The 21772-nt window shown below is 43.8% G+C and overlaps 1 protein-coding gene across 15 annotated transcripts in view; it reads right to left on the bottom strand.

The window, feature by feature from the left end:
- Nucleotides 1-21772, bottom strand: part of LOC102716117 — a 31120-nt gene that overhangs the window by 213 nt on the left and 9135 nt on the right. For 2 of the 15 annotated variants that reach the window (XR_005811548.1, XR_005811549.1), the window contains exons 6-19: nt 21336-21414; nt 20555-20566; nt 14563-14602; nt 14239-14457; nt 13539-13623; nt 13413-13461; nt 12278-12360; nt 10783-11871; nt 9071-10591; nt 8475-8554; nt 8050-8113; nt 7486-7573; nt 7148-7376; nt 6817-7056 (exon numbers count right to left, since the gene is read on the bottom strand). Coding sequence is in view for 6 of the 15 variants with exons in the window: in XM_015836545.2 (XP_015692031.1) it covers nt 14243-14457; nt 14563-14602; nt 20555-20566; nt 21336-21414 (346 nt within the window). In the remaining 9 variants the exon portion in view is untranslated. The other 13 variants (XR_005811547.1, XR_005811550.1, XR_005811546.1 and 10 more) reach the window with 12 other exon arrangements.

Genomic DNA, 21772 nt, shown 5'->3' with positions numbered 1-21772 from the left:
AAACACAACTGCGGAGATAGAGGGTAAAATAATAAAAAGGTTAAATACATAACCTTCTCTCTAATACTAATATGTTATAATTATTTCATCGGAAAAGAAATTGACAATATGAGCTAATGCTCACAACAAAAAAACTCCTTTCAATAATGACCAAAAAAATTACTTCATAATTACCATGGAATGATGAGTGAATTGTTTTGTATAGGTGGGTGCCTACAAATAAATGACTTGTAGACAAGAGAATGAATTAGGGAAGAATAGGAAGATCATTTAGTCAACAATATAAGTAGTTTTTGTTAAATAGTGCCATGAGGCGAGATATATACTCTACTAGTTGTATATTTCTTTTCTTGATTCATCCCAACCTTGTACAAGGAAGTATATCAGGTGGTATGAGCAGGTCTAAAAAGGCAATATAGGCATGACTGTTGGCACAAAATAATGGAAATATATAAACACTATAAAAATTTGATAAGCACCTAATACTAGTACGGTAGTACCACCCTGATTGAAAGGTACAATACTAAGGTAACAAAAGCAAGATTACTGACAGGAAAGAGCAGCACGACAACATACAGCAGCAATACAAACTAGGAGATGGGGCGCGCGTTTGCGTGCCGCCGGGAGACGAACCGACTGCGTTAATATATTGTTTCAGCTCCATCGAATATTTCAGCTTCCATTCTCGCCTGCAGGGTCTGCACATACAGGTATGTTGCAACTCTGAAAGTTTTTGAGTCAAAAGGGAGAAACTTCGGTACCACTTCAGACCCATACCTTCAGGCAGCATGGGCGAGATTGATACCTACCACTGCACCTGCACGGCTGCACTATTCTAACATTAATTCAGCTCAGCTCACTTAGACAAATGGCACCTTGACCACATACAGGACACTCATCGGTGACGAACGTTTCACTGTGCAAGAACTGAAAAATGATGAGCATTTGCTCAATGATACACTTGGCATGAACTGAAACTCTGAATTTTGCAAGCGTTTGCACGTTTGCAGATTTGCCCATAAACAAGCATTCACTGCTGCATTTTGCAGTGAGAGCTCAACATTTTAATTTTTCAGTCTTCTCGGAGGAGCTTGCTCATCTTGAGCAGCGCCGAGAGCACGCCGTCCATATCAGGCTGGTCGGCCAGCTCGAACACAGCGCAGGACAAGGCCAGGGTGAGCATGTTAGCCGCCGTGGACAGGTCGACCTCAGCGGCCACATAATGCCGGAGTCAACGACCAGCTGCTGCAGCGTTAGAGACATGCCGTCCTCCTCGATTGTCCCCGTCGGCCCCGCATCATGAAGAGCTCCATCATCAGGACCCGAAGATGAACACGTCCGCCTTCGTCGATGTTAGATGTATGTCTCCTTGTATTCTTATGTCTTTTTGTATTCTTGTTTTTCTCATTGTGTGAGGGGCTTTTGTGTATATTTACCAACTCCTGTACATCTATATATTTGAGCCTAGTCCTCCTATCATGAATAGAAGAGCTATTCATAACATGGTATCACAGCGAGGTTAGTGTACCTCTTCGTTTGTTATCTCTCAATCGAATCGGCTGTTTCCTCTTCGTTTCTGAGGCAGTCTGCCATCGATTCATCATTGTTTTCGCCACCGATTCGTCTGCCCAGCGACTACTACTGGTCGTCAAGGCCTGGGGCAAGCTGGTCGAGATCGTCAGCTCGATCGTCGACACCAGGACGCCACCGCTGCCGCTGCACCGCACGACCACCTCCGTGTTGTGCAGTAGCCGCACGGCCGTCGTCGCGGCTCGTTTGCCTAGCTGCCGACTGTAGCCGTCGCCCAGCTGCTGCCACTACTCCCCGCTGCCGCCGCCGCTCTGCGGCGGCTCGTCTGCTCGGCCATCGCCGTCGCCCGACCGCCGCGGCTGCTACCGCGGCCTATCAGCCCGCTGTCGCCCGGCTGCCGCTGCTCCCCCATCCCGCCGGCGCTGCTCCCCACCCCACCGACGCAGAGGGGGGAGTCGGTTCAGTTGTAAAAAAAATTAAAAAATATTGTCTTGTGTTCTCCTGTCGACATGGCTCCTTCAACTTCATCTAGAGGTGTTCCTCTTCTCCGTTGTCCGGTCCTTTTTGTTGGCACAAACTATCGTGATTGGGTTCCTCGTCTTTGGATTCATATGCGTGATCTGCGCCTTTGGGAGTTTCTTACTGGTGAGCTGCCTTGTCTGCCCCGTCCTACTACACAGCCTATGTTTCCACTACAGCCTATTCTCTCAGCGATAGCTACTGATGCAGAGGGCGGAGTTTGAGCGATTGCTTGCTGCCTATGATGCTAGTGTGGTGCAGTTGCAGTCTGATTTTGATGATCACGCCTTCTTTTGAGTCACAGTATGTTGCCTACCGGGCTTGGATTGATGAGGATGCTAGAGTTGCTTCTATTCTTGTTGCTAGCATGGAGGATCAGTTTTCTGCATATATTGTTGAGTTTGAGTATGCACATCAAATGTGGGCTTTTCTTCGTGAGCGTTTTGAGCCTTCTGGACAATCCAGCTTTCTTGCTACTATACAGCAGGAACAACTTGTTCGCCAGGGTGATGGCACTGTTGATGATTTCTATGGTCAGATTTCTGCTATTTGGCATCAGCTTGACACTCTTGGTCCTTCGTTGTCTCCTAGTACTTGTTAGTAATGCCCGAGTCAGAAGAAAGCCCTGGAACTTCGTCGCACTTGTGATTTCTTGACTCGGCTTTGTGATGAGTTTGAGCCTCTTCGTGCTCAGCTTCTTGCTCGTCATCCTTGTGTTTCTCTGATGGATGCTCTTGCTGAAGTTCGTAATGAGGAGACTCGTCTTCGTGATGCCGGACTGCTATCGACTCCTTCGATGTTGGCTACTCGTTCTTCATCATCTACAGCTGTTATAGTGCCTCCTACTCCGTCTTTGCCTGGGAGTCATCCTAGTGTTCTTAAGTGCAATCACCGTAAGAAAAAGGGCCATGTGGAAGCCTTTTGTTTTCGAAAGAAGAAGGAACAGGCACGTTCTCGTCGATCTTCACAGGGTGCTACTAGTTCTAGTACTGGCAGTTTTCAGAGTTCTACTGGGTCTGAGACACAGGAGATCATCAGGTTGCTCAGTCGCCTCGTTGCCTCTCTGTCACTTGGAGCTATTGGTTCTGTGACTCAGCCCTCTGCACCATCAGGTTCTGCTGCTGCTTCTCAATCTTCCATTGCAGGATCTTCCTCTTCTACTCCAGGTACTTGTTCATGGATTCTTGACTCGGTGCTTCTTTTCATATGACTCCATATCGGACTTGTCTCTCTTCCATGGTTTCTCCATCTCGTTCCTGTTTGTCCATACAGCCGATGGATCTCCTACTGTTGCAGGACATGGCACTCTCTTGTTAGATTCTTTTTATGTTCCTGATGTTTCTTATATGCCTGATCTGACCATGCAGCTTATGTCAACCAGTCAACTTGCTGATCGTAACTATCGTGTGATTCTTGACCCTGATTTTTGTTATATTCAGGATCGTCACACGGGTCAGTTGGTTGGTACTGGCCGTCGGCACCGTGACTCACAGCGTCTCTGGGAGCTTGATTGGCTTCATCTTCCTTCCGCTGCATCCGCCGATCTTGTTGGCTCTGCTTTTGCTGCTTCGTCCACCTCGTCCTTCGCTCAGTGGCATCATCGTCACATGGGTCAGTTGGTTGGTACTAGCCGTCGGCACCGTGACTCACAGCGTCTCTGGGAGCTTGCTTGGCTTCATCTTCCTTCCGCTGCATCCACCGGTCTTGTTGGCTCTGCTTTTGCTTTTGCTGCTTCATCCACCTCATCCTTCGCTCAGTGGCATCATCGTCTAGGTCATATTTATGGTTCTCGCTTGTCAACCATGATTCGTCGTGGTCTTTTAGGGTCTGTTTTAGGTCATGAATCTTTACATCAGTGTCAAGGATGTTGGTTAGGCAACCAGATACAGCTTCCCTATCATACTAGTGAGTCTGTCTAAGCGTCCTTTTGATCTTGTTCATTCAGATTTATGGGGTCCTGCTCCTTCTGTTTCTACGGGAGGTCATCGATATTATATAATTTTTATATATGATTTTTCTCCCCACACATGGATTTACTTTATGAAACATCACAGTGAGGTTTTATCCATTTATAAGATAGTTTTCTTGTCCTGGTGCTCATGCTCAGAATGGCGTTGCTGAGCGCAAGCATCGTCATCTCCTTGAGACTGCTCGTACTCTTTTGCTCGTTTCTTGTGTTCCTCCTCATTTTTGGGCTAAGGCTCTCTACTACCCACTACTTGGTTAATATCCAACCTTCGTCAGCTCTTCGTGGAGGGATTCCTTACAAGCATCTATGTAATAAATTGCCTGATTATTCCAGCCTTCGTCTTTTGGTTGTGTGTGCTATGTGCTTCTTGCACCTCGTGAGTGCACTAAGTTGACCGCTCCGTCTGTTGAGTGTATTTTTCTTGGATATAGTGCTGAGCACAAGGGATATCGTTGCTGGGATCCTGTTGGTCGTCGGATGAGGATTTCTCGAGATGTTATTTTTGACGAATCTCGTCCTTATTACCAGTCTCCTTCAGACACCACTTCTACCTCTTTAATTGACCCACTCTCCTTGTTTTTACCTGATGCCTCTATTGTAAGTACACGCCCGGTACCTCCTCCGTCGGCACCACCACCTTCTCATGTGGTGCCCTCCTCTCCAATGCCTTCTCCTACGTCTTCTACCGGTCCTTCGGTACCTACCTATTTTGAGAGGCCACCGGTACGCCTATTTTATAGCCGACGTGTTCAGCCTTCTACTTCTGCTGTGCCTTCCTCTCTGGGTGAGCCTTTCTCTTTTGATGAGCATGCCTCTCCAGATGAATCATCTTCTTCGCGTGATGCATCTTCCTCTGAGGATTCTTCGTCATTGCCTTTTCTCCGACGTTTTGATCGTACTCGTCGGCGTCCTGATTTTTATTCTCCTTCTGCTTATTCTACCACGACTCTTTCAGAACCTACCTCTTATCGTGATGCTATCATTATTCATCAGGAGTGGCAGCTTGCTATGGCTGAGGAGACTGTTGCTCTTGAGCGCACTGGCACGTGGGATCTTGTTGCTCTTCCTGCCCATGTTCGCCCTACCACTTGTAAATGGGTCTATAAGGTTAAGACTCGTTTTTGATGGTTCTCTTGAACAATATAAGGCCCGTCTGGTTTGTCGTGGTTTTCAGCAAGAGCATGGTCGTGACTACGATGAGACTTTTGCGCCTGTTGTTCATATGACTACCGTTCACACTCTTCTTGTTGTGGCCTCTATCCATCAGTGGTCCATCTCTCAGCTTGATGTCAAGAATGCCTTCCTTAATGGTGAGTTGCATGAGGTGTATATGTGTCCTCCACCTGGTTATTCTGTTCCTGAGGGTATGGTTTGTCATCTTCGTCGCTCTCTTTATGGTCTCAAACAAGCCACCCGTGCATGGTTTCAACGTTTTGCCTCTGTAATCACTGCTGCTGGTTTTTTTTTGCCAGTAATCATGATCCCACGCTTTTTGTTCACACTTCCGCTCGGGGTCGGACTCTTCTTTATGTTGATGATATGATCATTACAGGAGATGATTCTGAGTATATAGCCTTTGTAAAGGCGCGTTTCAGTGAGCAGTTCCCCATGTCTGATCTTGGTCCTCTTCGTTAGTTTCTTGGGATTGAGATTTTCTCTACACCTGAAGGTTTCTATCTGTCCCAAGAAAAGTACATCCATGATCTTCTTGATCGTGTTGTTCTCACTGATCATCGCACAGCTGAGACTCCCATGGAGCTTAATATTCACCTTTGTGCTACCGATGGTGAGCCTCTCTCTGATCTCACTCGCTATCGTTATATTGTGGGTAGTCTGGTTTATCTTGGTGTCACACATCCTGACATCTCACACTCCGTACATATCCTGAGTCAATTTGTTTCAGCTCCTACACAACTTTATTATTCTCACCTACTTCGTGTTCTGTGTTATCTTCGTGGAACTATAACTCGTCATTTGTTCTTTCCACGCTCTAGCTCTTTACAGCTTCAGGCCTATTGTAATGCTACTTGGGCTAGTTTCCTCAGATCGTCGGTCTCTTTCTGCCTTTTGTGTTTTTCTCGGTGGTTCTCTTATTTCTTGGAAAACTAAGAAACAAACAATAGTTTCTCATTCGAGTGCAGAGGCTAAGTTGCGTGCTATGGCTCTTATGATAGCAGAGGTTACTTGGTTACGATGGTTGCTTGAGGATTTTGGTGTCTGTTTCTACGCCAACTCCTCTTTTATCTGACAGTACTGGTGCTATCAGCATGGCTCGTGATCCGGTAAAGCATGAACTTAGTAAACATGTTGGTGTTGATGCTTTTTATAGACGAGCGCAGGTACAACATGGTGTTGTTGCTCCTCGTTATGTGCCCTCAGAGATTCAGTTGGCTGATTTATTTACAAAAGCACAGACTGGAGCCTGACATAGGTTTTATCTCTCCAAACTCAGTGTTCTCGATCCACCCTCCTTGAGTTTGAAGGGGGTGTTACATGTATATGTCTCCTTGTATTCTTATGTCTTTTTGTATTCTTGTTTTTCCTTATTGTGTGAGAGGCTTTTGTGTATATTTACCAACTCCTGTACCTCTATATATTTGAGCCTAGTGCTCCTATAATGAATAGAAGAGCTATTCATAACAGTCGACACCGTCCTCATGTGCGCGAACTCTGAATTTTTTTTAGATTCAGAGTTACACTGTTTGGTCAGTTGAGGCGATCACTGAAACGAAATGGTACGGTGCATTGGCACGAAATGGAAAGGATTGGTTACCTAGAGCCATGGGACAAAAGAGTACCTACAAGCTTGTCAACTTCGTTAACTTGGACAAACTTGGTGGGATCGATCGTTCAAAATAGTTTCCTTGTAACCTCCTACAAGTTCATACTGTAAGAAATTAGAAAGATGATAAGTACTCCTGAGCATAAGGAAAGTATGCTATCAGTTTGAACAACCTGCATATATTAAAGGCGATGCAAATTTATTCATACCATAACATTTATATCGAGGACTGAAGTGAAAAGCGTTATTATCTTAGCTGAAAAGAAAATAATATACTTAGAAAAGTTATTTGTTATGCTTTCTATTCATCTCATTCGTAGGATATAACAAATAGTTATGTTTCTTACAGATCGTCCAGGTTAGTCAAGGTCACAATAAAATCAGGTATTTTCCCTGTGAAATAATTATCTCATATGCACCTGAGAGCACAACATACATACATAGCAATGAGCATATGGAAACACAATGAACATAACAACTGTGGCTTAAGTTTTGAGAATGTACGGGATGTTCAGGTTCTTAAGTTTTGAGAACATCCAAGGGAATGGATCAGGAAAGCTAGCACTATCAATATACCTGTTATTGAAATGTTGTGCTAATTAGCATGTTTAACAATATAAATCTTGCCTGTTAATGCTGTAGTTCTTTCAAAAGTAGCAATTGAAGAAATGGGTGTGGGGATTACAATTGGTGGAATTTGGTCAAGTGGGCCAACTTTTCAGGAAGTTTACCAATGCAGCAAAAAGTAGCCTTTTTGCTGTACGCAAATGAACCTGAAATATACATGTTAACATAAAGCATTTACAGAATAGTCAAATATATAACCATCCAACGAGGCTGGCTACCTTTAACAGCTCTGAAAATACCATGTGGTAAATCAAATACACTATAGCATGTTAGTTCCAATCAAGCTTCAGAAAACATAATATATTGAAACGAGCATGACAGGACCAACATCATGCAACTTTGTTTGCTTCAAAAATACTATGAAAGGGAAAGAGTTTGAGAGATCTGATTGATGACCTTGTAAAGTATAAAATATGAAAAGAACAGAAAAACTAAAATTGTGTGGAGGAGTCTGTCGAAATCAAGTTTAATTAAGTTTTGAGTTCTCAAAGAAACAATAGGTATGAATGATACTCTTTCTATAAAGACGATTTTGAATTACCAAGTACAATAGATAAAGGTGTTAAAAAAAGTTGATTTGATGCTATACAGGACAAAAAAATTGAGAGACAGCTTCTCTTACCCAAAGATTCCTCTTATGTCTTCTTCGTCTGCAAACCGGTAGCAGAAGGAAGGACAAAAGTCATCTGAAGATAAACACCGAAACATATTTTATAGCCATTTGAAACAGCATATGTTTCTATGCTGGAGTCGTTCTCAATTAATCAGAAGGTACTGTTTTAATTAGAACTAACCAGCTATTCTTACGATGCAAAAGGATATACATCATTGTTATGAACCAAGTAAAATTGGTTTGATGTGGTCATAGGTTGGTTATCTGGTCAACCATTACGTATGATGGTTTTATGACAACAGAAACAAAAGTTAACAGAGCATCCATAAACATATGAAATAAGCTGCTTCTGTATATGCCTTTTTGAAGTATCTGCCATGAGGGAATAAATAAGCCATTTTTACAATTAATTGAATAGGAATATGGGTCCAGACCTTATGAAAACGTAACCTACATAACAATGGTCTGCTGTAACCCCCTTTGAGATCAGGATTGTCCTGCAGGGATTCAAGACCTGCAGCAATAAATTTTATGAGGTACATAATAAAAAAGTAAGAACCAACACGGTGCAAAAGTTTATATTGGGAAAAAAGTCTCCGTTACCCTTTTATATTTTGACAGTGATATGAGAACTAATCAAACATGTATTTTAAGATGCAAGTGTTTAACAGTTAAGAGGCTTCAAATACATACAGGAGCTCCTTCGTTTCTTGTAAGGTGTGCACACTCGTCAACTTTGTGAAAGAAATTAATAATAAAAGTTCAGTTTCACGGCCGCCCATGACAAATTAATGGAGGAAGTAGAGAGAGTCTATCCATGTTTGGTGTACTACTTTTCATGTTGGCCCACATGTAATATGTATTATTAACTATAGAACATAATGTGTCTGTTTGAAGTCCTGTACAATATCACTCAAGCTACGATTGAGGACAGTGATATTAGTGGACCGTAACAGGAACATGATTGCATAAGAGTGAAACCGTACACAATTTATGTTGTCTAAAGACTTTTGCCATGGCATGCAAGTACCTTGTACTGTCTTTTTGTTGGACAATGGTTGGGCTTCACAACCGCGCAATGGACGAGATATTGTCTCTTCAACTGAGTTAAGAATTGGCAGCCACTTTTCATCTCCTCCATCTCTTAAAGACAGGCCGAACGACATAGTAAAGAGACCTTCCTCCTACAAAGACGTGTGAATTGGATCTTATATAATAAGTGGAATTGTAAAGAGTAAAGAAAAGATGACTGTATCTCATGTGAACAGAAGTAAATAAGGTTCCAATTTGATACTTCGATGAATATGATGTTCATGCCCTCAGATGAGTTACGTGAGCAGATGTTGATCGACCAAGCACCCTAAATTACCAGATCTATGAAACAGATAAAACCAGTAGGAAGAAGCATATAGTTGTGCAATAGTCTAAATTACTATAACCATGCTCATTCTCATATGCACCTTACCAAAACATTTAGAGGCCCGAGATTAGCACAATTCGCCTGCAAAATTCATCAGTTGCCTTGCACAGATACATCAATAGACAAAAGAGTAATATATCTTTGTAATTTCACAAAAGATTTGGTTGATATAGTGAACACCAGTGAGGTTAGTGTTGCTGATAGAGCGAAGTACTAACTGTGGAGATGGTGGGTAAAGTGCAGCACAAGAAAGCGATTAAGCTAAACAAATTTAAAAAGTGACAGCTTGCAGTGCCGATTAAACTGAAACCGCAAGTAAAAGCGCTCATTTTGAATTGTCTCATACCATAGTACCTTTGCCACAGTAGAACAAAGAGGGGAAAACATGAAAACAATTGCGAAATGTGTGCCGAAGTCTGCTCGTCGAACAAACAATGAACGAAAACGTATAACGAAGTAAGCCATTCGCAAACCCAGAATATAGAGCAGTGAATTGAGGACAACCAACCAAATACGGTGCTAAAGGTGAAACAGCAAAGGCGAAGGTGTGAACTCATCCTGTAATGAATAATCTTGTTGTTGACTTTAAACTTCACAGTAAATAATATAAAGGAAAATAACAGTTTTGGAAAATTTACTCTATTTACAGTCAACCTAAATATGAGCCTGACAAATGAGAAAGCATGGAACTATAGACGTATTCAACATCTACAATTCTGAAAACTGAATATATATGGAAGTGGTAATAGCAAATTATAGAATCAAAAAATAATAAAAGGAAATAGAGTAAGAAATGTCAAAACTGAATGCATATGCATGATTTAACACTGTTTGAATGCATGCCGTAAAGAGAAAAATGCAGAGCTGGGTGGTAAATAACGTAAAAGCCATATTACTTCGGGAGTTTGATTTGGTACGACAAATAAGTGCAAGTGACTCTGAAGAGGACCAAAACAACTAAAAGAACAATAGGCAGTGATATCGCCAATTTTAACATCTTACTCAGCACAAATCCATACGAACAGTGGATACCTCTGGTAATGATGCTTCAAAAGGCTGAAGCTTTGTACCCATGGACATGCATCCAGTTGGTTGATGACCATTTGTTTCCTTTAATAACAGGGCAACCCCCTGCTCTCAGCATAAAGAGATAACTTTAAGGGATTGGTTGGAGCATATAAGAAATGTCTCGAAGAGCATCAGTGGAAGTCTTTTAAACAGGAAATAGCAAATAGAACAAAAGTAACTTTCAGGTCATGCAATCTGCTTTGAGTTGAGGAAAAAATAGTGATAAGAACAGCACATTAAGTAACAGAACTTACCATGCAAACTTAAAGGATCTACAAAGGCATCTTGTTTCATGCTCCAAAAAAGAAGCATGTTTCCCAGGTTTGATTTCACTGAAAAGGTGGCGGAGTAGCAAATAAGCAAAAAATAAACATAGATGAAATCATACCAGAAAGATCAAGTGGTTGCTGATTTGCATTCCCTGGTAAGAAATAGAAGGAACCATTAGGTTTGTACTAAGCAGCTGCCTATTAAAGTACAAACCCAATGTTGTCTGATCGGCTGATTGAACCTGATCGCCATGGCACCGATCAGGTCGATCAGACCGATTAATCGTCGATCAGACCAGGTTTGGTTTCACTGAAAAGGTGGCGGAGTAGCAAATAAGCAAAAAATAAACATAGATGAAATCATACCAGAAAGATCAAGTGGTTGCTGATTTGCATTCCCTGGTAAGAAATAGAAGGAAACATTAGGTTTGTACTAAGCAGCTGCCTATTAAAGTACAAACCCAATATTGTCTGATCGGCTGATCGAACCTGATCGCCATGGCATTCCCTGGTAATAGCAACATTAGGTTTGCAGTGTACTTGTGTGCAATATAAAATACAATAATAGAGGAATTATTTGACAGTTCGATAGTAATTACCTTTCAGCTTTGTTGTTTGAGGTGCCCATAACTCCAGATTCTAGTCCTATACTCCATATATTTCTAAGAGACAATTCTAGTCCCATACTCCATACTAAAATTCGACGAGACTAAAGATTGCCCAGCCCAACTCAAAACTTCAAAGTCACATGCTGATTGGTGATCGCCACCCCTTCTGATCGCTCGATTAATCGGACCTAATCGTCAGCTAATCGGACGATCAGGTTTCTGATTGGTCTGATCGTTTCGAATGGCCTAATCGAGGTCAGGGGACCGATCAGCCCGATTAATCGCAATTAATCAGACGATCAGATAACACTGTACAAACCACCACGTCAACTGCCTTAAAGTGACAATACTATTTTAGTATCCATGTTTGGATTATGCAGCTCCCCATTCGATAATTAAGCTATAAAAAACATACTAACCTCCCCTCGTTCAGAGAAGAAACAACTCCCACTATAGATCATGTTGCCTACAAATAAAATACAATTATTTAATGCAAAAAAAAGATCGACGTTGTATGTATGTGTTGGATATAAAAACAAAAGCTTAATCAGCGTTGCATTACCTTACTGAGCAAGAAGGTAGCAATAAATATGTCCATTACATAATAACACTTGTCTTTGTTACACCATATCTCATTAAGTTGTATATGCCAACTATTATGAGTAGTTCGTGCAGAGTTGAATAAGAAACATGGGATAATATTTAATATAAGTATGACGTTCGAAAGCTATGCAGGCAAAGAAATAAAGAGTATCAGTACAAATTTTGTAAATACATGAGCAGTTTAAGTAAAGCACGGAGTAAATTTTCTTGTACCATATTTACAAATACATAATTACGAAAGATGAAAGCTGCAGAATTATAGAACATACAAGAACATGCGGTGCTTCCATGGAACAAATGGATTCCACACCATTCGGCGTCAGCTCCCTGATATCTTCGCCCGCTTAGGAATCTGCAAGAAAACAAATCAACCAAATCAAAATCGATTTGAAGAGAAATTGCCAACACACAAAAAAAAGTTTTATTGATTATTGTTATCATTTACTTTTCAAATTTATGTTCACCTCTGGTTCAGAAAAGCTTATCTTAAATTGTCTCCCAGCATCGAACACATGTTAGTGCAAACGGCATTAAACACTGAAAGGATTGATGTCTGTTTTGGTGGAAGTCTTCGAGACATTGATTCACCAAATGACTACTATGAAGGATAAGTGTACTTGTGGTTCTGCTTCATATTGTTATGGTTTCCCAGACGAAATCATATTAACTGGAAAAGATTGCAAGGTTCAAGTTCAAATTTAATTATTGCTTTGGTCAGTTACAAGAAGGCAAGGGCAACAATTGTGACAACCACACATTGGGAACTAAATTTTATAATTGTTTTCCTGTCTCCTTTTTGAAAAGAAATTCAGGTTTCAACATTTTGTTAGACTTTGCACGTTCAGTCAAACTGAACTGATAATGTCTTGTTGGAGCTATAACAACAGGTGATGTCAGGCTTATAGTATGCAGCACATTGAGAATTCGGCAAAATCGAAACTTTCACATATTTTTACAAGATACACACTAAGAAAATGTAGATAAATGAGTGCACGCTGACGTGCAAAATAAAGCGCACATGGCCAATGAAAAGAGGGACAGCGTGGGCACGGCGAGGGGCTGGCCAGCCAGCCAGCTTTCATATATACAAATTGCGGAAATAACAGCCTAACAGAAGTGTACCTTAGGGAAACAAGACGCAACCATGTATAAATGTGTGCACTATGAAAGAAACAACAGGGAAGGCACAAAAACGAAAACAAGAATGAATGGCTGCCAACCCAGTCCCAAAAAGCAAAAGCATTTTTAGGGTCAATTCCAAATTTCTGTACAAGCTTCAAAACCAGGAAAATGTATAGATGAAATTTGATCACATTGGAATAAATAAGCAGTTGGAGTTTACAATGTGGAGAAGAGATGAGATCAAGTGGAATTTGAATGGAAAAATAAAGGCCCTAGAAGTACCTCAAGGTTAGTACTGACAGCAATCATATGTTTCGCAGCAGCCTCAGATCTGAATCAACAAATTTAGGATCAGTCGCATGATAATGGTGCGACGAGGGGCAAAAGTGTTACTGGTGGTAATATTACCCAAGGGAAGAAACGGTCCACTCCTTGAGAGTTCGAGCATTTAAGATTTTTTCAGCTGCTGTGAAGGTTTTTGAGAAAACCACGACTGCAAATTTTACAGAACAGTTAAAAATGCTGCGGATATTCGCAACATCTAACAGAATACCTGAACAGAGTGAGCATGAAAGAGCAAAAGATGGTAATTAACAAGCGCTGTTTCAGGATCTAAATCCTTCATACTTCGTGCAACATCAACAGGGTGGACACTTGCAACACTACAAGATAACCAAAATCGCATATAAATTAATAGATGGAAAGCATCATGCATCCATGATAGGGAGATATGAAAAGTGTATAGTACAAAATGGAAAATATAATCCAGATTAGTGTGAATTAAAGTAGTCAGCATAGGACAAGAGTCGTAAGAAAATCATAGAAGGACAAGATCTCATAGGAAACATGACTGGCTTGACAAAATAAAAACTGGTGGAACAAATTGCTGCAAATACAAAAAAAGCAAAGGAATACGATGACCCAATAGACAAACCACCGGAATAAATTAACAATCTAAATGAAGAAATCAAAGCGTGCCAACTTATATTCACATTAGTAGCATTTAATGTAGCAATTATATACTAAAAAAAATAAGCACTTTGCAAATCATAGAACTGCTGTTCGGCTGCACATTACAACTGAAAACCTGCCCCCAATACACACTTACAATCTTAACTGTTGCCCTTTGGCAGATTGTGCAGCTTCTGGATCTGAAAATTAACAGTATTTTCAGGGTTTGGTAGATCATAATTTTCAACAACAATCAGTAACCTGTAATTAACATTATCTGAGGTGCTATCATGATCTTGCCCCTGGGAAAAGGTAGCCTTAACAGCAAGGGCGTCCAGATTTTGTAGATGAACCAAAGGCAGGAGGAGGGTGAATGCTGAATATAAAATTTACATGTTAAAACATGGTAAGGTACTGGTACAATATTAGTCCTTTGCAAAAGCAAATAAATATTAAGCAATAGATGAAAAGGCACAGGTACCTCTCTTGCCTGCTGAACAGCCTTGAAGCAACTTTTTCCCCTGCAGTGTTGGAATCAGCATCAGTCTGATTCCCATCAAGAATTGGAGACACCTACTGAATCAAGGCTTTCTAATAAGGATATGACCAAAAATAGTACGGCTCTAAAATCGATTTCTCATATTTGTTAACATTTACAAGAGAACTGCAACAGCTGTATGAAAACATGGATCTAAAATTTTAAAAAGTAATACATCATCAATTACAAAACGAAAGAACAGAAATAACACTGACAGTTAATAAAAACCTTAGATGCATTAATCTTGAACAAGTCAATATGCACCACCACCCGCAATAACAGAGGTATTTGGCTATAATTCATAGCAAAGTGCAGGGTTTGAACAATGTTGAAACTTTTCACTAATCAACGAGAAACTGAGGCTGCTTTGTATTGAACATATCCATAACTTTCTTTTATTATGTAAGAAACTATCGAAAACTCAAAACTGAGAGTACCCAAAAGAAACAGCGGCGAATCGCCCCCAATCGAAGGCGAGCAGATCCGGAGCGAATCGAGAGAGAGAGATGGGTGTTCTTGTCTGGGCAGTGGGCGCCGTAGAGTTCCTGCACCTCGCTGCCCAACTGCCGCAGCGCCGCCACCTCCCCCATCTCCTACTCGTCCTCCTACTACCGCCCGCCGGAGCACCCCCCCCCCCCCCCGCACCTCTCCTTGCTGGTCTGCACCTCGCCGACCAGCTGCCGCAGCGCCACCACCTCCCCCATCTCCTCCTCGTCCTCCTACCGCCACCATCGCCGGAGCGGCGTGCACTAACAAGTGAAGGAATAAGTCTTGGCTGATTGGCCTTGGTCTTGTGGTGTTCTACCCTTGCTTTTTAGCTTTCAGTTTTTCTAGGACAACATCTAGGACAGAGGTTCTTAGGATGCTCTAGGACAGGTGGTTAGGATGCTCTAGGACAGGTTGTTAGGATACTCTAGGACAGCATCCTTTAGGCTAGAATGCAGCTATAAACATGTATCCAACCTCCCCTCGGGAAGGCATGATATTTGGTGATAAGTAAACACAAAATTGCCCTAAGATTGAGTGTCGTCCTCTCACCAATGAGAGTAACAATTGAGATACTAACATCTCTCTTGCTCCTCCCCTTCCCACACCCAGCCAGCAGCAGTAGCAGCACCGGCTGCTCCTTCCCCTTTCCCTTTCCCTTCTCCACGCAGCAGCCACCCGAAGGCGTGCCATGTCCGACAGACAGTCTCGGCGTTCAGCCGCCTCGAGTGTTAGTATCTCAATTGTTACTCTCATTGGTGAGAGTATAACACTCAAACTTGGGGCAATTTTCTGTTTACTTATCATCAAGTGTCATACCTTCCCGAGGGGGAGGTTGGATACATATATATAGTTGCCTACTAGTCTAAAAGATGTTGTCCTAGAGCATCTCAACAACCTGTCCTAGAGCATCCTAACAACCATGTCCGACGGACAGTCTCGGCGTTCGGCCGCCTCGAGTGTTAGTATCTCAATTGTTACTCTTATTGGTGAGAGGATGACACTCAAACTTGGGGCAATTTTCTGTTTACTTATCACCAAGTGCCATACCTTCCCGGGGGGGGAGGTTGGATACATATATATAGCTGCCTACTAGTCTAAAAGATGTTGTCCTAGAGAATCTCAACAACCTGTCCTAGAGCATCCTAACAACCTGTCCTACAGCATCCCAACAGAAAGTGGAGAGATGCTGTCCTAGTGTCCTAGAAAAGCTTAAAACTGAAAAAAGCAAGGGAATGACACCACAAGACCAAGACCAACCAGCCCAAGACTTATTCCTTCATTCTCTCCCTAAGTCTTGTGCGTCGTCTTGTGGGAAAGTTGAGCCATCCCGATCCGGGAGCAAAGCTCACCTTGATGCTCCCTTCCTCCAAGCAGCCTCGGATGAAGTGGAGACTCGGGGACTGGGGTAGGCACACTTGGTGAAGAAGAGCTGCCTACTCCCCCAGCTCCCTTGAAGTGGATGTACTCGACAGTGAAGTCGTACGTTGGAGTCAAGCCGTTGTCCACCGTCTTCTTGTCCCATGCCCATCCTCGCCCTTCGTCGAACACTACGCCGCACGTCGTGCGCACACGCTGTCTGCGTGTCGAGGATGCGGTAGGCCTTCGAGCCCTCTATGTAGCCGATGAACACCCCTGGGGTGCTTGTTGTCGAGCTTGCCGATGTGGCCAAGCTCCTTGGCGAACGCGAGGCAGTCGAAGACCACCGATTCCATAACATTAAGATAAATAACCTTATTTTATTCAATAACCTAGTAAAGAACTGAAACAACCTAGTAAAGAATTTCAACATTTCCACATACCATTTAGTAATAAAGTCTTTCAAGTTGTTAATTTTATTATACAATACTACTTTAATAGAGGAATCAACGAAAAACAAGAAAGAACGCAGGTGGGAGATTGCTGGCTTGCGCCCATGCCAGGCCTCGTACGACGTCCTGCCATCGAGGGCTTTGGTAGGTGAGCGGTTGAGGATGTAGACGGCCGTCACCACCGCCTCTCCTAGAGGAGAGCTGGCATCCCTCTCTGCTTGAGGAGGGCTCGAGCCATCCCCACAACCATCTGGTTGCGCCGCTCAACGATGCCGTTCTGCTGCGGGCTGTATGGCGCGGAGTAGCGGCAGTGAATACCTTCAACACAATACGACGCGAATTCAGCCACCGTGAATTCACCACCGTTGTCGGTGCGCAGGATGCGCAACTTACGACCGCACTCCGCCTCCGTAGCAGCCTGCGTGCGCCTGATGGCATCCGCAGCCTCTCTCTTGCAACCGAGAACCGTCATCCACATGTAGCGGGAGAGGTCATCGACGAGCAGCAAGACGTAGCAACGTCCTCCTGCTGTGGCCGGAGTCACTTGGGCCACACAAATCGCCGTGCACAAGCTCGAGCCGCTCCTTGGCTTGAAGCTCGTCTGATGGGGAAAAGGGAGCCGCCTCTGCTTCATCAACACGCAAACGTTGCAGAACTGCTCCACGTGGTCAAAGGCATGGCAAGCCTCGCACCATCTCCTTGGTTCTAAGCCGCTTCAGGGCCTCGAAGTGGAGATGGCCGAAGCGCTCGTGCCACTGCCACGCCTCGTCGTCCCGACGAGCGGCGAGGCACACGGGTTGCGCCACCTGCACGTTGAGGATGTAGAGTCGGTTGGTGCCTCTAGTTACCTTGAGGAGGAGGCAACCACGGCGCTCCCCGATCTTGCGCTGATCCCAAATCCTCATAGCTCCGTTCCTGATCATCACGCATGAGCCTTCCTCTTCTTCTAGTTGTCCAATGCTGAGGATGGAGTTCCTCAGTGCGGGGATGTAGTAGACTCCGGTGAGCATTCTGTGCTCGCCGGACTTGGTGGTGAAGATGACGGAGCCGGTGCCCTTGATATCTACGCCAGAGGCATCCCCAAACTTGACGAAGCCTCGAACGCTAGAATCAAGCTCGGTGAAGAACTCCCGTCGACCGGTCATGTGATGGGTGGCCCCGGTGTCGAGGACCCACCCATCAGGCTTGTTGTTGGAGCCGTCGCCAAGAAGGGCGCGTGCCTTCGGCTCTTCTAGGTGGAGAAAGCCGATGCAGCCGGTGCCGCTGGAGATAGCTCGATGCTTGCGTGTGCCAGAAGCAGGGCCGGTTCATCCTCCACTTGTGCAGCGTTGGCCTAGCCATGTCATGGCTGTCGGCAATCTTTGGCCCAATGGCCAGACCTGCCACAGTTGTCGCAGGTGTCGTCTCGTGTCGGCCTGCGGTTGCCGGTGGCGCTGCCCTGGACGCCTCGCGGGCTCTACCCCAGATGTGTCCTCGTAGCGTAACCTGGACGCCTCCGCGCCCCTTGAGTAGGTTGCCGCGCTTGCGGCCGCCTACCGAAGACTCCCCTTTTTTCTCATCACCCTGGCAGGGCTCCCACTGCTCCCGAGTGAGATGGAGCTTCCCGCCAATGGTGATGGGCCCAGAGAGGGGCTGTGGCTCATCGCCGTCGACAAACTTGAGGCGACCAATCACCTCCTTGATCGGTCATCATGGAGAGGTCCAGCAAAGACTCGATCGAGCGAGCGATCTGCTTGTACTTCTTTGGGATGCAGCGGAAGAGCTCCTCGACGGCTCTCTCCTCGTTGTAGGTGTCGTCGCCGTACTGCACAATTTTCTACAACAGAGTGTTGAGACGGAGGGCAAAGTCATCGATGTCCTCACCTAGCTTGAAGGCCAGGTTCTCCCACTCCTTGCGAAGTGCCTGCAACGTGGTCTTGCGCTCGCAGTCACTGCTGATGCATGCCGCACCGATGGCGTCCCAGGCCTCCTTGGCAGGCCGCTTGTGCGAAAGCGAGAACTGCATCTCGGACGGAACTGCAGCGCTGATGGCATCCAGCGCCCGTCGGTCTTCATCGTAGTCGACGTCGCCGTACCGAACTGCCTCCCACAAGAGCCGCACCTAGAGCCTCACCCTCATCACCGTGGCCCACTCAATGTAGATGGTTTTGGTGAGGATAGGCCACCCACCACCGGGACCAAAGTCCCTGACCACCGCTTGGATGCCATGGTAGCCATGGCGCCGGTCAGGGGAGGGAGAGTTGCGCTGCCTATGAGGGCCGTGCTCTCTGTAGACCCAGCCGCCACCGCTGGGGGCGCTGCCGCCGCACGCATGCTTTGGGCTGCCGCCGGCACGCCTACGCCTGTCTGGGCTACCAATGCCGCATGCGCCCCCGCCAGGAGCGCCGTGGGCTGCTGCCTACCGTGCTGTCCGCTCCCACGCCCTTCCTCTCGCCAGTTCCTCAAGGTCCCTGTGGGCGGTGATGTCGCCGGCGATGGAGCCATTGATGCTGCTGCGCAAGGTGTCAACCTCAACCTCCGCCGCACGTGATGCATCCTCTGCCTCCTCTGCTTCCGCCGCCGCCCTGATCGTCGCCAACTCCGCTGTCGCCAGCCTTGCCGCCCTTGCTGTTGCTGCTACTACGGTCTGTGCCACTGCTCGCCTGCGCTCTTGCGCTGCAGAGAGCTCGGCGTCCTGCTGACGCCGTGTGCTCCAGGCGCCCGAACGCCGAGACTGTCCGTCGGACATGGCGCGCCTCTGGGAGGCTACTGCGTGGAGAAGGGAAAGGGAAAGGGGAAGGAGTAGCCCGTGTTGCTGCTGGTGGTGGTTCAGTGCTCACTCGAGCTTGGGAAGGGAAGGAGCAATAGATGTTCAACCTACAGGAAAGTGTGGCTATGATACCAGATGTTAGTATCTCAATTGTTACTCTCATTAGTGAGAGGATGACACTCAAACTAATATTTAAACATAAAAAAACAAATTGAAATGATAGACCATAAAAAACGATAGAATACCAATTTAACAAAACCAAATTGAGCTGCCAAACTAATATTTAAACACAACTTTTAAACTGTTGTCTTGCTCTCTGAAATTACAATAAAAATATTTGCATTCTATCATCCAATCAAAAACAATGATGTTAATGTAGAAAGAAAACACTGACTAAAGTATTGTTAATATTGTTAATGTGTAACATTGAGGTAATAGATTTTGAACTTGGTAAGAAAAGGAGTCACATATAGTTAACTTACAGTACCTTCAACTGTTAATGTGTGAAGGAATAAGTAAGTCTGGGGCTGTTTGGTCTTGGTCTTGTGGTGTCCTACCCTTGTTTTTTCAGCTTTCAGTTACTAGGACAGCATCTAGGACAGGTTGTTAGGATGCTCTAGGACAGGTGGTTAGGATGCTCTAGGAAAGGTTGTTGAGATGCTCTAGGACAGCATCTTTTAGACTAGTAGGCAGCTATAAATATGTATCCAACCCTCCCCCGGGAAGGTATGACATTTGGTGATAAGTAAACAGAAAATTACCCCAAATTTAAGTGTCATCCTCTCACCAATGAGATTAACAATTGAGATACTAACAATGTGTACCATTGAGGTAATAGATTTTGAACTTGGTAAGAAAAGGGGAGTCACATATAGTTAACTTACAGTACCTTCAAAGCACACTGCAAAAGGCAACAACAAAAACAGATGACAGGATAAGAAGCAAGCTTATGCTGATAAAACACATCCATAAAAGAACAAATACAAATATAAAATAATTATAGTCAAAACTAAATAGCATTCTTTGCTTTTTCATTGATATTTTTGTCATGCATTTTCATTCTGCAGGTTCAATCTTAAAGCTGGACACAGTCACAACAGGTTAGGTGAGCCACAGCTCGGCTATGCTGCTTTAGGAGATTCTTTTAACCTACATGTTAGGAACTATATAGTGCACATTACTAAATCCGGCAAAATATTCTATGAAAAGCTCCATTAATCTAACACTCCCAACGAAGCACAAACACTACACTTGAAGTTAAGGAACAAAGAATAAAATACTTCCCTTCTGTGCGGATCCCACAAACAAATAGCTAGTACTCCCTCCATTTCAAAATATACGGCATATTTTGTTTAGTTAGGACAAGTGTTTGACCAAAGATTACTCTATTAATATATCACCTATGTGACACAAAAGTATAATCACAAGAAGGTACTTTCGAATTCGACTCTAATAATATCTATCGTGTCATAAAATTACATCCTAATAGAATAATCTTTGGTCAACCCTTGTCCTAACGAAACAAAATACGCCCTATATTTTGAACTGGAGAGAGTACTCTATAAGATTTTATTATACGAAAAAAAACTTCAACTGTAGCCCATCACAGTAACAGAACCAAGGAGAAAACAGAACAAACTAGAAAAGACCCATTAGGCCATAAAAGGTACCTCGTGACAAGTCTGAGCTTGAGCAAACTTGCGTTGAAGATGGTAGCATATCCCAAGGCTATGCAAAGCAGTTCCAACCCTATAGTAAAAATAAAATTGATAGGTGGACAAAATTAACATAATTACAAAAACTAACAAGCAAAGAAAATAAAATTGATAGGTGGACAAAATTAACATAATTACCAAAACTAACAAGCAAAGACAAACATCTTGCATTTAACATATGTGATTAAGCTGGTAAACGATACAGAATGAGAATTTGATTAAAATCAAGATAAATGAAAATAAGCATTTAAAACAAAAACTAGCAAATTAAGACAAAATATCTTGCATTTACCAAATGTGGTCTAAGCTTGTAATGTATGAAAGTGCATCTAGGCCCCTAATTTGTTTTGATGATTAATGACAATAAATTAGCGAGGACTAATGTTTTATAT

Source organism: Oryza brachyantha, chromosome 4 (genome assembly GCF_000231095.2).
Source record: "Oryza brachyantha chromosome 4, ObraRS2, whole genome shotgun sequence".
In the NCBI taxonomy this organism is placed as follows: Eukaryota; Viridiplantae; Streptophyta; class Magnoliopsida; order Poales; family Poaceae; genus Oryza; species Oryza brachyantha.
The sequence above is the reverse complement of the archived record's forward strand: the minus strand, read 5'-3'. Positions and strand labels throughout refer to the sequence as shown.